This window comes from Taeniopygia guttata, chromosome 6, assembly GCF_048771995.1.
Source record: "Taeniopygia guttata chromosome 6, bTaeGut7.mat, whole genome shotgun sequence".
Classification (NCBI taxonomy): domain Eukaryota; kingdom Metazoa; phylum Chordata; class Aves; order Passeriformes; family Estrildidae; genus Taeniopygia; species Taeniopygia guttata.
Window position 1 is genome coordinate 32,348,443 of NC_133031.1, and position 16,873 is coordinate 32,365,315.

Below are 16,873 nucleotides of genomic sequence, written 5' to 3' on the forward strand. Positions count from 1 at the left end.
GGACTCTCCCTTAATTTAGAGGATCTCCATGCCCTCTTCTGACAATGGATGATAAAATCAGCCTGCAAAAGACACAGCCACCAGTTTAAGAATGCAGAGAGTCATTCCTGGCCATGGTGACCATCTCCCGTTAGCCAAGAGCAAAACAAAGGCTCCTTAGACAAAGGGGCACAAAACAGTGTTTGCAATTCATCCATCAGCTGCTCCAAAGCCACTGGGTTCCTGCTGTCCCATTGGTACTGCTCCTGCCAGCCAGCTGCCAGCTCTGCCCAGCTCTGCCTCCGCCAGGCACCATCAGGAAGTCTCTGTTCTGATAAAACACTTTCCAAATTGCTACAGTTCCTCCCATAATTTTAAAACACTAAGAGTTTATTATTTTTCAAATCCCTTGTCCCTGAAAATTACTCCAAAGAGCACGAATCATTTCCCCCCAGCTAATGTATAAAAACATTAGTTGCTCAAATCTGATTAAAAAGATCTGGGCCTCGTAGAAAAGCTTCAAACACAAAACTTGAAAGAGCTGTCCATGATGGTTACAAACATAAATATGTGGCAGATTCTCAGTCTTTAATCGTTCCTTTACCAGAAACCCCTCAGCTGCTCTATTTGATAAACTTTCACAAAACAAAGTGCCAGATTCTCAAAAATAACTTTTTCCTGGCAAGTTCATTAGTATTGTTATCCTTATAGAATAAGGACACAATCATCTGATGGGTAAAGAGATGAAACTAGACGCAAAAAAAAAAAAAAAAAAAAAAAAAAAAAATATTACATAAGGAACCAGAATAATCCTCTTGTCCTGGAAATGAACATTTGCAAAATAAAGTTGCCACATCATACGTGGCTGGTGCTCCAGCAAGTTTGGAGCTTCCAGCCACAGTGACCTGCTGGAGCTTGGACCTCTGCACCATGTCAACTCCTACTGAGTGCTGCATATACTAAAACCATCTAAAAAAGCCTTAAAAAGTGAATCTCCTCCAATTGCAATAACTTGCCAATGTCATCATGGGTAAGGGAAAATATTACACTGCACTATATCTTGTTTTCCTCAGCTTTGAAGGCTTAGAAAAATAAAATATTCTGGTGAGCAACAAAGCATTTTGCCACTTGTCAGACTCCATGGACAAGAAAAAATCCTCTGCTAAAACCAGAAATTATCCCCATGTGATTATATCCCATCTGTCTTGGGTCATACTCCTTGGCAGCAGGTAGCAGTCCCCAAGCAGCATTTGGCCCTGGCTACAGCCACCCAGACCTCATCACACCAGCAGAGGAGAGCAGTGGGACCAAACCTCACGAGGATGGTCCCCTGCTACCAGGAGTGAGGGACATGAAAAGTTTCATCAGGGTTTTGATGGCTGCCAAGCATTGGGTGGATGTGTCTCACTCACCCTGTGGTTAAGGAAAGATTCATTCCCAAAGAGAAAGAAATTATACTTGTCTAGGCTTCGTGCAGAGATTAAAAATTCCTACAACTTGTAGCCTGCTTGCTCCTACCTGTCTTTATAGACGTGAGTGTTGAGTTACGGCTGCACAACCACGCAGCCTGCGTCAAAAACGCCGAGTATCACATGCTCGTGGGCTTGGCTGGTGTCTGTGCTGCTGGAAGCCAGGCCAGGGAGGACTCAGAGCATGCCAAGCTCAAAGTAAACAGCAGAGACCAGCGAGGCCACCTCCTGCTGCTGGGAACTGCCCTGCCACTTCTTCCTGCTCGTCCCCATCCCGCACGGTCTGCTCCTTGCAGGATGGAGAGTTCTTTATGCAGCAGCACCACAGGGCTGATCTCCAGATAGGGCAAGAAACAGGAAAGCACCAGGATGGCTTCTGCACGAAGAGTTGGCAACCATGGAGGGAAAGAGCATCCCCAACCTTGAGGAGCCACACCAAACCCCCTAAAATTACGGTGCTGCCATCTGTAATTTCATCCGTTTGATGAGAAACTAAAGGCCATCTTCAGGATGGGAATGCTTGGTTCCAGGCACCAAATCTTGACCGTTTCTGTCCAAGTTATAAACTCCACCATCTGCCTAAATGAACAGAGTGGGAACCTCTCTGCTAAGTGAACTGAGGAGTACAACAAACCTAACACACTTGTAACACAATCTCAAAAATAATTAACTACTCTTCAAACTCATTACAGAAGAGTCTTCTCATGTAATCTATTATACAATACAAAGGGGAAATGAATCACATTTTGCCAGACCTCAAATGAAAAGCTGAAAAAAAAAATTAATCTTCTCTTTCTAAAAAAGCAGAATTTCAAACTAGGAACATTTTCTTATTGTTTCTTCTTTCAGCAAGAGCAGAACTTCAAATCTCCCTGACTGAACTCTGCACGTAACCAAGTGGCAGAGCAATTAAACCAGCTCCTGTTGTTCAACCCAGCCTTAAAGTCTGCTTGGGAAGGGCTCCATAATAAGATATACAGCCTTGGGAAAGTGTATGAGCACGTATATTTGGTTACAAAAGGTTTTTCTTGGGTTTAGTATTTTCTTCCGTCTATTCCAATCTGTAGCTCTTTTTCAAGTTCTTTATTTGCATTTCAAGAGCAACATAAAACCTCAACAGAATGTAGCATAGATCCAAACATAAAAACAGAACCTTTTTCTTCCAGGTTTGCCAAAATCCATGCTCAAGACTATAACTGCTCAATGTGCAAAAGAAATAAATTACAACTGGGAGGATAAAAATTGCACAATTCAATGTTGCAGTGTTAGTTCTGGATGCAGAGAACATCTATTCAGATTCCCTACAAGCAAGTCTGCAGTTGTTTCTTTTGTACACGGTCCCATTTTTACTTGACTATACAAATCCTCTTAATTTTAGCAGCTCGTCTGGAAGTCTCATCTTGCCTGCTCCCCTGAAATTCATCTCCCCCCACTTCCTAAAGGGGGATTTGAAAATAGGCACTGGAAACAATATCCCCAAAACATCCTCTCAGCACTTTTGAGAGCCTCATCCACAACACACAGGGTATAAACCACGGGATATTCTCCAAGCACTTCAAAGCCTCAAGGCATACCAGGCTCCCTTTCAACCGAGAGCAGTATTTAGGCAGGAGGCATCATAACTTGTTTAATTCCAGCCCCAGACAGAGGACAGTCTCCAGTGGGGACAAAGAAAGAGCAGCACAAGCCCTGAAGTGAAAAGCCAGGCTGGCTACCTGCCTTTCCAGGTGGCACACAAGCACTCACACAATGCTCCACCTGAACCTGCAGACACCTCCGTCACTCCTGACAGGACCAGTGGCTCCTGGGCACTTTGCCATACTCATGGAAGAGGTTCAAATGCTTCTGAATTGTCAGAAGAGCCATTACTGAGCTGTGGTTCACTGCAGATTTATTAAGAGTCTCCATGTTAATCCTGCACAGCTGAAATACCTGTGCTACCCTGCTGAGTAAACAATATCAGGGAAATCTGGATACTTCAATATTGTAATATCTCAACACCACTAATTTTCATGAACAAACAATGTTTAACAGAACCATGCTCAAGAAGTACTTAAAATTTGAACTGGGTGTTTAAAATTACTTTCAAGAACTGTCAGGTGGCATTCAGGATTAGAAGTCATATTGCTTTCCTTGAAACAAATTAAATATTGCAACACTGAGCCACTGAGCACTTTCCAAACTTGCAAAGCCAGTCTCCCAGAGCAGGTTCTGCTCCTGCCCAGCAGCAGGTCCTGCCAGCAGCTCACCTCTCCACACAGCCCATCCTAAAGGAAGCGTACCATGAGTTTTTCTACCACTCAATCCTACAGCCTTGTCCTGGTGGGTGCAGCCCACCAAGGCACCCCCAGCCACAGCATCTCACTCCAACCCCACTCAGAAACAGCCACAACTCCCCTGGGAGAAAGCCTGAAGGGCCACAAAAGTCTTTTCCTACCCTTTCCTTCCACGTAACAAAACTCAATTCAAAATAAAACAGCTAAGAGAAAAAAAAATTTCAAATACAACCAAACTATGATTTTCTCATCCTCAACCAGCCTCTCATGCTCAACCAGTCTCTCATGCTCATTTTTCTCCCTTCCGTCCTCCAACACATTTCCCTTTCCAGTAAACCCTCACAAATGCAAGCCATTTGCTTGGTACAAAGGAATTTTCCCCTCTTCCCAGTTCTTGTGGCTTTGCTTGACACGGTCAATGTCCCAAACTGATGAGCCAGTTCTTTTGTGGGGGAGGAAAAGCAATAATTACACACAACCTGCAACGTGTGAGGAGGAGAATGAAAGTAGGTCAGGTCTCAACTCCTCAGCTTCACTGGGGTTCACCAAATGCTTTCACTTACAGTCACTTTAAAAATACAATTAAAATAATAATAGCACAGCAAGTGAACAAAGCAGCGCTGTAGAATTCAGCTTTCTATCCCTTTCTTTGATATGGATAATTGCATTTGTGTGGTGACAAGAGGCACAAAAACCCGAACCAGCAGAAAATGAAGGCCACAAGATGCATCCCAGTATCTGATATTCAGAAGTCCAGGAAAAACAAACCCATTAAAAAAGGGCTCTTTGGGAAAAAAAAAAAAAAAAAAAAAGAAACTACCAGTGATAATTAAGAGATGGGAAAGGACAATCTGGAGACATACATAATCAGTTTATGAATTATAAGGTGGTCTTGAAAGTAAAAATAAAAAAATCCACATTAAAAAAAATCCACTCCTCTTAGAGAATCTCTTGTTTTGCAATGTCCTGGTTGGGAAGCACAGTCCCCAAGGAGCAAAAGCCAAGGCAGCTCTGCTGACGCTCCCAGCTCCGACTGAAACCCGAAGGGCCAAACTTCCAGAACAGCTCTGGCACTCCCAGCGCACGTTTCGTAATTATAACAGGAGCTGTTGGCTGCTGAACTCCTGCAAATCTGGTCCTTATTTAAGATCTGACTCTTACAAAGTCGCTCCAAAGTTGCTCAGTTGCTCCAACTTCTCTTTCAATCAGTTTAAAAGTCGGTTGAGTCCCTGGTACTGCAAGACGGCGTCTGTGATTTGGGGAGCACGCTGTGCCAAATCTCCCCGAAAAAAACCCCACTGCAAACACGCCCGGCAACGTGCTGAACCTCAACTCAAAGGTCTGAGTTCCAAATCAGTCCCCACATTGCTCAGAGGATGATTTTACGCTGGAAGGCTCCGTGCCAAACCAAATACTGCCCCGTTTCCCACCGCCACCACTACCACAAATCAGTGTCCTCTGCAGAAGATGTTCCCACTTGTCCAGCTGGGATCCATGGCCCCTTTTCAGCCTGAATTTTGCACTTCTTTAACTGCACTGAAATAAATTTTCTCCTCTAGTCAAACCAGGTGTGCTAGACAAGACATAACTTGCCGAAGTGGGTGATGGTTCTTTTAGAAACACAAGATTTAAACTGCTCAGGAGCACTGCTTCGAAGAAAGTCTCTTTCACTCTAAAGCTTTAATACTGAGGAGTCTCAAAATGCGTAACACTTGACAATCTGACACTTCTAATAAGAAATTTTTCTCTATAAATGACAGAAAATGACACAGTTCAGTATTTTTCTAGCACTCCCATCCGATCCTAAACATAATACTCATTTTAAGAAAACAATAATCTCTGTTTTTGTTTAAAGCCATTTAAAGATCATTTCTAGTGAAGCTGGGAAGCTGGATATAGAAATAAGCTCATTAAGAGCTACGCTATGGGTATTATTAAAACATCACAATAGTCCATTTTATCATGCATACACAACCTTGCATAACTGGAGATGTCAGCATTTTCATTGTAAATTCTGCTTTCAGAGGTTTCAAACTTGCCTCTAAAAAAGTTGCTATGGCCCAAAATTTGTTGCTATTTCCCTGCCAAGGAAGAACTATTTTAATATTAGGAAACTATGCATTCATTGGAGTCGGCTGCTGGTTTGGAGTTTTATCTACACAAGTTGTTTTTAAAAAAAAGAATAAAAATATTTTAAAAACTCACAACTCAGCATCTTTGATAATCTGGCTCAAAAAAAAAAAAAAAAACCAAAAATACAAACCCTCACTAAAGGAATCAAATTCCCAAAAGTTAATAACTATTATACTCCTTCAAAAAGCTTCAACTGTATGGCAGATAAGCCTAAAACATGCAATTATTTCTGCTACTTTGCAAAATAGTAGCCACACAGAGAGACTACCAACTCCCAGTGTCTCATCAACACTGACTGTAAATAACAACCCTACCCATGTCCAATTAGTTTGAAGCTCAAGACCATACCCCTGCTAAAAGGCTGCAGATTTTAAACACAGAATGGACACATTAAGACTGATTTAATCTGGCTGCTTGTACAATTCCCCAGAATCTCAGCTAGCAAATCCTGTACTGGGCCAAATAACTTACTGAACCAGATCCCTGAAAGGGCAGCCAGCCCTCACCCGAAGCTGTGGGGATGTCACATTCCTCCATAATGGGCTTTAATAATTGCCCTTCCATGAAATAAAATTAAAAGGAAAATAAATTAAAAATATGAAGCCGACTCTGATTTAACTTTAACTCGTAGATATCAAAGCTGCTGTTCTTGTTTAAAAAAGAAAAAGCCAAAATAAAACAGTCAGAAGTTTGGGTGAACCATTTGCTTTATTTTTTTTTCCTACGAAACTAGAAGCAGCATTCTGGTGCTTCTACACCACCTCTGTCCCAGGAAAATGATGGATGTGCAGGGTCCTCCAGCCCAGGGTGGCACTGGCTGGAGAGGACCCAGGAGACACCCCAGACTGGGGACTGGGACAGGGGACATCCCACCACCACAGCATCCCTGCTCCACACACTGGAGCACCTCACAAATCCCACATCCAGGCCCAGGCAGATCACAGCAGCTAAAGAAGGATCTCCAAGTGGACACTGCTGACCAATGTGACCTCAAGTGACATTAATCTTTAAGCACTGCCAACTTTTTGACAAAAATGAAGGTACGTTGCTCAAAAGACTCAACATTTTTGCAGAAAGGAAGGTACTCTGCTGAACATACTTATTTTTGGATGTTGTTTAATGTCAGCAAGTGGCTATGACTGATTAAATCCCATAGAAAAATTCATTATTCACTTCTACCATAAACACACATCACTCGCTAAAGGGGGTCTCTCCCCTTCCCTGCTGCTCCTGGGAATCTCCCATATGTAGGACCATTCTGAACTACTCTGTTTTCCACAGGACACAGAAATAGGCTATCCCTTGTGGAAAGCTTAAATTAATCCTTTGAAATTTGACCTAAATTAAAAGAACTGAAACGCGTTGTCACCACACCGGGCGGGGGCTCCGAGTGGGTGCTCTCCAAGGATGGTGTCAAGGCATTGCATGGGGGTAAGAGACCAAATTAGCTCCCCAGCAGGATGATAACACACAGCCTGAGCAAGGGGAGGTCAAGGGAGAGCTCACTATTTATCAAATATATGTCCAAACTAATTATTCAGTTCACAAAGTAACCCTTCAACCCATGTGTGCGGTCAGAGCCCTTGTGAAACGCTGGCTATCATCAAAGGCCTGGGCACACACAGGCTGAGAGAATGGTGTCTTTGTACACGCTGGGGGAAGCTTGTTTCTAAACATTTAAAAGCAGAAAAAGTCCCTCTGCTCCCTAGGACAAAAAACATGTATGTAAACACTTGATGTGAGAGATAATTTGAGAGCTGACAGTCCCTGCAGAAGTCCTACAGGTCCTGTTTCTGCTCACACAGCTCAACAGCCCTGGGTTTTGCCATCACTGCTTGGGAATAAAGCACCACAGCTGAGATCCACCACACTCGGGATGCCACAATATCAGCACCAACATTACCACTCACAATGGATCAAGATGCTATTTGCACTGTAAACACTTTCAAGCGGGCCAGAGTAATGCCCAATGGTCACGGAGGGATATTTATTTACTCAAGACTGACTGAGAAGAGCCAAAAGGCACAGCACCCCCTTAATGCATGACATCTTGCACATATCCATCAGCTGATTACCCTGCTAGATAAATACTGCTTGAACTAAAGCACATACTTTAGTATTTTTTATATACAGCCAGATAATCTGAAGAAAATGATTGCAAATGCCCCTAAAGTTATGCACAGCTGAGAGAAGGTATTTTCTCTGTTACACCCAAAGGAACAAATCTCAATTCCCGTTAATGCTGTGTGAAGTTTTTCCAATAGTCTGAGTCACCAAGACAATAAACAATAACAATCCAAGCACCTTGTATTAAAAATAAATAAATAAATACAGACAATTCAGGGCATGTCCATGAAGGAAGACTCAGGAGCAGATCAGCAAATGTCACCAAAGGTCATGGCCCTGCCGACCTTCTCAGCTGGCATGAAATGTCATAGCTCTAATGACTGCAGTCAGCAGCCCCACTGAAAATTTACATCATTGGAGCACCTGACCCCCCAAATTAGCTGTGTCCAAAACGTTTTGGCATTTACTAAATTAAAAAAGAAGTCTGCTCTGTCTTTGAAGAGGGCTTTTGAAGGGTTTTTTTTGGTTTGGGCTTGGAGAGCTTGTGGGTGGCAGTGATAGAACCCAGAGAAGGTGATTGTGTAAAAAACTTGGTTGTGTTTTGGTTTGTTTTTTCTTATCAAAGGGTCTAATGAAATACATAAAGGAGGTTTTATTTCCCAAATCTCAGATATAAATCCCACACAATTCCCTGTATTCTGCAGCATAAAAGCTCTTATTATGCCTTATATAACTTAGAAGCGTTTTGATTTTTTTTTCCTCGTTTCTGGTAATGATTTGGGTTCTCACATCAAAAATTGTTTCACATCAGTAACATTCCTTCCCAGTAAAGAAGTTTTAAATCTTTTTTAACAATTTACTCTTTGATAAAACCCAGATTCCACCCCCTACATATCAGTGTGTGCGACACATATATTCTCAAACTGCGCTTTCCAAAATAATGAAAGCTATTCTTTCCCTGAAAAGTTGCAAAATTATCAGTCACCATTCAAAAAATATTACTCTTCTTCCCATAAAGCACTTCACCAATCTTCAGCCACATTATTTCTGACTTAACCCTAAAAGTAGGACCTCACTACAAAGCTAGAATTATTCATGATTTTGTTGTTCTCCTGAAAAGCCAAAAAGGTACCAGATGTTCAATTAACAAATCATACAGTAAGTGGCAACAAGAGGGTTTTTTTTTTTTTTGGAATCTCGGGTTACCTTCAAAAGAAGAAAAAAAAAAAAAAACCCAAGCATTTTTGCTATCAACAATCTCTGTGCCTGACAGATGACAATATTGCTATTCTTTGAGAATTTTTTTCAGGAATGTTTGCTAGGGAAGAGGGCTCATCACCTCTAAATAGTTCATTCCCTGCCATCAATAAAAATGTACTTGGAGTGGATTCTAAAAATGCGTTAGCTGGTGACATCTATTTTTAGAGGCAGTGGATAGAAACAGAAAAGTTTTGCATGAATATTTATTAAATAAAAACGAAGCTGCATCCATGGACATGAGTAGTAGATTGTGTAAAGGCCAAACTCTCTGCAGCACGCTTGCCAGGTCAGAAATGCTCTGTGGACTATTAGATCAGCTTGACAGCTGAGTTATTAGAACTGTGATCACTCCTCCAAAAGGCAGATACAACCTTATGAAAGAAGCCTCACTTCCTCCCCCAGATGCTCAGAGAGCAGGAATGATCCAGCACAACACAGTAAAATCATTCTTCAACACAATCAGCTCACAACAATGAAAAAGCAGCCTCTCCAGAGAAGAAAACCATTTTGCAAAGCTTGAGGAACAGATAAACCTAGAAGAACATACCAACAAGTGCAAGCTCAAAAAAGGAGATTTTATCAAAGCACCTCTTTCAACGTGAAGGTCTAGATTGGCCTTTGCTCTCACAGCAATAAAGTCCAGCCCTTCTATTGAGATCTCAACATTCACATCTTCAGAACTTGTGATCCAGGCACTGCACCACCGACCGTGCCTGGATATTAACAGCAACAGGGAAGTTTGTCCTGAGTACAAACACCAACACAGCTGCAAGAGCATTTCTGCAGCGTGCCTGGCAAAACTAAACATTCACAAATGAAAACCACTGAGATTCATTTTTCTCTGGACTGCTCAGGTTAAGAGAATCCCAAAGAGCAGCAGCCACTCATCCGCTTTGTTCCTTGAGACAGCAACACGCAAGTGCCACAGAGTGGTTTCCTTAAAGACCCATTCCTGAAAACTTTCATCTGTACACTTTGATTATACAACGTGATGACAGTCCCAAGTGAAATCACTGACACCACTGGCTTGCACAAGAATAAACAAACGCACGCTTGTACAAACACAGCCCAGGCGAGAGCAGGGAAAGTCAGAAACCGTAACTCGCCAGGGCTGCTCTGCGACTTGCCTTAGAGTTACCAGAGCACACGGAAAGATCTTGACTTCTATTTCACATGTCCAAGCATTTAAAATTAACTTCTTTTAAGGAATTACGTATTCGAGAGTGATTTACCTTCGGGTTCCACCGTGGTGTCTTCAACAACTAAATTAAATGAAGGTCGAGCCAGGGAAAGTCCAGCCATGGTGACCACCACCAGGCAGATAAGGCAACCCGAATCCCAGCGGACCATCTTTTTAGAGTAAATTCCTGGTCCATTTCCATATCTCCATGTGGACTTTAATCCCATCTGAACACCTCTAGAGAAGCATGGAAAGAAAGCTGTGCCTTCAGCCAGGGTAATGCCTCCTCCCTTGGAACGACGGCTGCTGCTGCGGGGAGGAGAGAGATGGAACACTGTCAGCAAAAACATCTCCAAACACAAACCAAAAACCTTCATAAAGCCTCGAACAGAGCTGAGGTGAGAGGGAGGGGAGCAGGAGGATGGGGAAAGCAGTTTTCCAGCTTCAAGAATATGTGAAAAGTGAGTGACTTTTCATCTTCTGTTAGCAGTTTCCATCATCACCTGAGGCGTAACCAAGTCCTCCTTGTTTTCACAAAATCACTTCTCAGCACATATTGAGAGCTATTTTACTGACAGAAAAACATACAGGTTTTTAAAAAATGAGAGGCACACACATGTGCAGGCATATAACCTGTAATGCTACAAAATTACCACAATTATACAAATTATATTCTTGTTATTGTTTGAAGGTTTATGTAAGTTTGCCTTGTTTTTCATTCCTTCACCTAGGCAGTTCTGCAGCCAGACGAATTTGCAGGAATTCAGTAATTTTCCAGAAGAAAAACAGTTGAAAAAATATACTGCTTAGACTTGGAAAAATGTGTAAGACTATTTCAACTCAGGACTTCCAGCTCCCCCATGGATGTACCTTCTTCTAACTCAGTTTAATGTCCTTTGGAAGCCCCTGAGTCCTTGTCAGGTGAAAGGCTCAAGTCTTTGCAGTGATATTGCTTTGCTACAGTGCATTACAGGTAACTAAAATCTGTATAAAATATGGTAGAGAGTGCTGTTTCACAATCACCACTTTCCATCCATACATGCCAACCTATGTGCACAAAACTTTCTTTGCTCAGTCTCTCAATGATGCTTATTGAGATGTATTTTTCAGAGGTGGGGGGAAAAAAGAGTCTATCTTATTCACAACAAAACAAATTTAAATGGATGAAGTTAAGTGATAATCCAGCCACAGTCTGACAGAAGTGGCACCGAAGGAACTGGCACTCCCTTCAGGGGACCCTGTTGCCTCCACACTCAGATGCCAGGTGAGGGTCAGAAGAGCATCCTCCTCACAGGGTGATTTAACAGCTCAAGCAGAAAATTAGACCTGATTTTCCGCTTCAGAAATAAAAGTAAAACCTCAGTAAATGGATAAAACAAGTAACTGCAGCAATTGTTCTAATCTGGTCAATGATTCATCTTAGATGTGATGAAACTCAACTGAAATTTGGAGAGCACTTGTCTGGAAGGGGAAAAAATAACACAAAACCTCTTTTTCCCTCCTGCCCTCAACACTTGAAAATTAAAAAAAAAAAAAAAAAAAAAAAAAAAAAAGTAAGGGAGTGTGGAGACAAAGTAAACCTTCTCCAAACTCCTTGTCATTAAGATTTGGTGTGGTACCTCAGCATGCTGAAACAAGGAAAAGATTCTCCTTTTATAAAAGCCAACCATTTAAAAAGTTGATTCTGATTTTTATTAGCCTTTCGCTAGCTGCTACAAAGTTCACAAATGCTGCTGGGGCATCTTTTATCTTGGGCACTATACTATACACAGTAACTTCTGGAGTCAGTAGAAACAGGTTTTGGATGACATAAATAAATCACTTGAGGAAAACAATACAAGGTGAATCCCTGCTGCTTCAGGGCAAGCTTTTTCCAACTCGGTTGGTATCACCTCAAAGCCCTGTCCCTCCTGTAAAGATTTCAGCCTGGCTCCAGCATCCCGGACCACAAGCTAGCAACTACCATTAAATTTCCAGCAAAAACACCACCAGACCACTGCACAAACATTTGCAAAGAGCTTGCCTGGCCCTTCTCTAAATAAGCAGAGAGCAGGTGTAGAGCTGAAGAGAGCTCTGTTTTTGGGACCACTTTGCCACCACCCAGGTCACTGCCCACCTCGCTGTCTGGCAGCCACAGCCCTGCAGCTCAGTTTATCCAGCTGTAAAGTGGGTAGAAATCCCTCATTAACAGCCTGGGTGTAATGCTGATTTCATTTCCATAAATCATCCTGTAAACTCCGATTAAAGCCTATGTTGATAAATGCAAAATCCTATCACGGTTTTGCAGAAAGAAAACATACCAGAACGCCAGCATGTATTTCAAACTCCAAGAGCATTAATTCCACTGACATTCCTGCAGTTTCAGATTTTCAGACTACACTAAACGCCACTGAAAGCACATTTGTGGTTCCTATCCTCATCCTAAATCCTGAAGAGCGGCACAAAGCTACTTGGCCACTCATCTCCTCACCTGAAGGTTTTTGTTGCCTCCCACACCTCAACATCTGCCGGCAGAAAGAAGAGATTCTTCATCCACAGGGCAGCAGCAAACCCAAAATCCTGACTTGCGAAGGTGCAACGACGCAAAAATCAGAGCTCTGCACCCATCCATGGAGCCAAAGCACTCCACCACCAGGACAGCAGACAGGCTTCAAGGATTGCCCTCTCCCAAAAGAAGTGGAGTCCAGCGAAGATGAAACGAAAGCAAATTCTTTTCATAGTTTAATTGCCACAGTTGCTGGGGGACGAGTCCCTGGAAAGACCTCCTGTGCTGGATAATTATGTACCTCTATCTCAATGTTTGGAACACAGCCCCAGCATGCTTTTTGGCCTCCACAATTCTGGCTTCCTGACTACAATACCATAATCCCTCCTGGAGTCTCAGACTCAGTGAAAGCCACACGTAGTGTTTATTTTTCCCCTTGAAAGGGAACTCTGTCTCTCTTCTCAGCCTACACTTTGGGGAGGAGTTGTCAGCCCCCAATGATTGATGGCTCTCCTTGCCACTCGCTCATCAAGTCAATTTTCACCTCGTCACATACCTGCCCAAATTTTCTTTGCCAAACTGACAAGCATGGGAAAGCAGACTGGTTTGGGAGCCCAACCAAATTCCTCCAAGCTGCACTTCAGTTTAAACACACTCGCACACACAAACAAGTAGTACTTGTTCAGCAGTGGCATTAATTAAATTCAATGCTCAGTGTTCTTTTTAATCTACTTGCATTGTTGCTTATAAGATGTTTATCACTCCCCAGGGACAGCACGATTTGTAGAGTATGTTAACCAAATCAATACATTGGTCACTGTATAACTTTTCAGCATCTTTCTCAATTAGGCGGGGAATAGCAAAATCTGAGTGAAATATGGATCTTCCCTCCACAAAGAAACCTCAAGGGCTCTAAAAGCCTAGTAGCTTCGTCAGAAAAATCCAGGTAGATGAAGCTTTAAAGCTAACAGCTTTATATACACAGTTCCACTGACAGAGGAACTGTGTGTGTATGGACAGAAAATGCATAAATATCCATCCATCTATAAAAATATACATACACATATATATCTAACAAGACTCTTCAGCAGAGTTCAACCGCCAAGCAAATCTGAGCATCACAGCTATTAAACATTAATTCTGAAGGACTAATGGGAACCGGCTGGCAGCTTCAGTACTTTTTCATTGTTTGAACTTCTTTCATTTGCTTTCCAGGACTATCCTGTTTTTCTCAAGTCTTTTGCCACCAAGAGATCGGGGAGGGGGGGGGGGGGGGGGGGAAGAAAAATCTGCATTTTAATTGACATTCCAGAGAGCGGGAGAAGTCCAGAGGCTGCTGATTGCTGTCTATTCAGCCCAAACAGGCTTTTCAGATGAAAATGAGAAAAGGCTAGTGGAAGATTTACAGGGATTTGGTACAAAGGAGACAATAAAGTTTTAAATGTTGATAGCGTTTCACACCAAACGCATAATGGGTCCCAGTTTGAAGGGGCCGTTTTGCATTTAAATATATATTTCATTGACGATTTCTCTCCCCCCCTATCTCAGCCGGGGCGGTTGTGCCCCGCGGCCGCGGTCCCGCAGCACGGCGGGGCAGGACCGGGCTCCGACCCGCGGCCGGTACCGAGGCGGGGCTGCTCCTCCGGGGCCGAGCCTCCTTTCCTCAGCCCGTGCTGCCCGTCCTGCTGTCACCATCCCCAAAGACACCCACGGGGATGCGGGAAAGGCAGGGGAACAGCGCTGCTGCTCGGGCTTCCCCCCGCACCGCAGCGGCGACCCGCAGCTCCAGCGGGGAGCCCCGCACCGGCGCATCCCGGCCCGGGCACCCCCCCAGCCCCGCACCGGGGGATCCCCGAGCCCCGCGGGGAGCCGAGAGCGCGGCGGGACCCGCAGCCCTGCCCGGGGCCGCCCTTCCCCGGCCCGCCCGCTGCCTTTACCTGCGGCGGGAGCGCCGGGCGCGGAGCTCCGGGGCTGGGGCGCGGAGCTCCGGGGCTGGGGCGCGGAGCTCCGGGGCTGGGGCGCGGAGCTCCGGGGCTGGGGCGCGGAGCTCCGGGGCTGGGGCGCGGAGCTCCGGGGCTGGGGCGCGGAGCTCCGGGGCTGGGGCGCGGTGCGGAGCGGCGGCTCCCGGGACGGGGCGAAACTCCCGCGGCTGCGCTCACAGCGCGGGCGGCCCCGGCCGGCGAGCCCGCAGCGAGCCGCGCATCCCCCGCGGGACGCGCCCGGGGCAGGCAGGAGGGCGGCGAGGCGAGGCAGGAGCCGGCCCGGCGCCCCGTCCCGTGCCGTGCCGTGCCGTGCCCTGGCTCGGCCGCGGCCGCTACCGCCTCAGAGGGGCGAGCCCGCCGTGCCCGGCGCCAGCTGCCTCCTCCCCCGCGCGGGCATCGCCGAGCAGCGCGCCGCGGGTCCCGCTCCGCTCCATCCAGCCGCCCGCCCCGAGCCGCCGCAGCTTTGTCACGCCGACAGCCCCCTCGGGTGGGAGGTGGGTTTTCTCTCCCCCCCCTTTTCCCCCCTCTCGGCGCACTCCTCCGGCTCCTTCCTCCTCCCCCGGTCACTCCCCCCGCTGCAACCCGAGCCGTTTCCTGGACGGCGCTGCCGGGCTCTGCCAATCGCCGCCGAGCCCCTTCCCCCGCCCGGCCCTCGGGGGTGCGGAGCCGGGAGCGCCCACCCCGCCCGGGGGTCGCGGGTGCCCCCGCGGTGCGGACCCGGCGCGCCCGGGAGGGGCGGGAGGGGAGCGGGGCAGCCCCGTTCCGGCCCTGCCTGCCCGGCGCATCCCGGAGCGGCCGGAGGGCCGGAGGGGAGGAACCCCCATCGCTCCCGGACGGCTGCTCCGCCGAAAGTTTTCCAGCGGGCTGGAAAGGAACGGTGCGGAGCGCGGAAAGCGCCACCGCGGTGGGTGAGCCTGGGCAGCGTCTGCATCCTCGCACAGAAATGGCACCAGCCCGGCAGTTGTCCCCCAAACCTCTCCTGAAGCGTTTCTGGCCAGTTCCATCTAGAGGGGGTAGCTGGATACAACCCGCTCCAAAAATTACCCTCAGGAGCCTCTCAGTCCAAAGCCTGATTCCAGCTGCCCCATGAGTTGGTCTGACAGTGCACTTTTAATACCTGCGTGGTGCCCAAATGGGAAAAGTTGTCGAAAAGTTATGCAAACATCATTTGTTTGGACACACAGGTTTAAAACTGCATAATATTGGTATTCAGAATTCGATACAGCTTAGCCTGATCCTTGCTTAATAAAACATTTGCTTTAGATACCATCAACCATTCAAAGGTTTTGAATATGGAGTCTGTAATGCTTGCTTGTGTAGAGTCAGCTTGACAACAAAATCAATAAGTGGTGGTTGCCTCAAATTTAATCAGTGTTGATCAATTTAATGTTACTTTATTTAAGCTCTACTGTACATTTTGTATGTTGTGTGAAGTATTGATCAAGGGGATTTTCAAGGACTGAGGCCACACTATTTCCACACACCTAGACACCAAAAACTTCATGTTTTCTGTACTTACCTCCCAGCGTGAATTTTCCCACTGCTACTGCAGCCTTTATGAGGGAGGGCAGACAAATTTGTAATTGATTGGAAACACAGGTTTAGTTTTTTGTTTTTGTGGGTTTTTTTTTTGTTGTTCCTAAAGCAACAGACATCTGAATGTTCTAATTGAGAAGCTGAGATGCCACAGTCAAGATCCAATTTTCCCAGCACCGGGCATGTCCATCACCCATTGAAAACATTGTTAACACATTCTCACATAAATTATTGTCCGGCACAGGAAGCTGCAATACCTTTCCCCATTCGTTGATATCTTTGCATACTCTGAAAGAAAAGGAAGCATTCCACTAAAAATGACAAGTCAGAACACCTATTTCCAAGGTCTGGAAGCACTTGTCAGAATTTATTCTTTTGGAGAATGAAAAGATAGCAGTCTATCAATAGCAGCCTTTTCTCTTAAATGAGCCACATTCTCCTAAAGTGGCCCACAACAGCCCAGCTCCTCAATCTGAGAAAAGCAGAAGCATGTTTGGAATTAAAGG

The 16,873-nt window shown here is 45.3% G+C and overlaps 1 protein-coding gene across 12 annotated transcripts in view; it reads right to left on the reverse strand.

Annotated features, from left to right (window-relative positions):
• Nucleotides 1-14,920, reverse strand: part of FGFR2 (fibroblast growth factor receptor 2) — an 81,160-nt gene extending 66,240 nt beyond the window's left edge. For 2 of the 12 annotated variants that reach the window (XM_041716917.2, XM_072931308.1), the window contains exons 1-2: nucleotides 12,835-13,442; nucleotides 10,417-10,673 (exon numbers count right to left, since the gene is read on the reverse strand). In XM_041716917.2, coding sequence (XP_041572851.2) covers nucleotides 10,417-10,673; nucleotides 12,835-12,896 — 319 coding nt within the window. In that variant the 5' untranslated portion in view covers nucleotides 12,897-13,442. Of the gene's footprint in view, nucleotides 1-10,416; nucleotides 10,674-12,834; nucleotides 13,450-14,786 lie in introns of those variants that run through there. The other 10 variants (XM_072931315.1, XM_072931313.1, XM_012574715.5 and 7 more) reach the window with 8 other exon arrangements.
• Nucleotides 14,921-16,873: the final 1,953 nt, after the last annotated feature.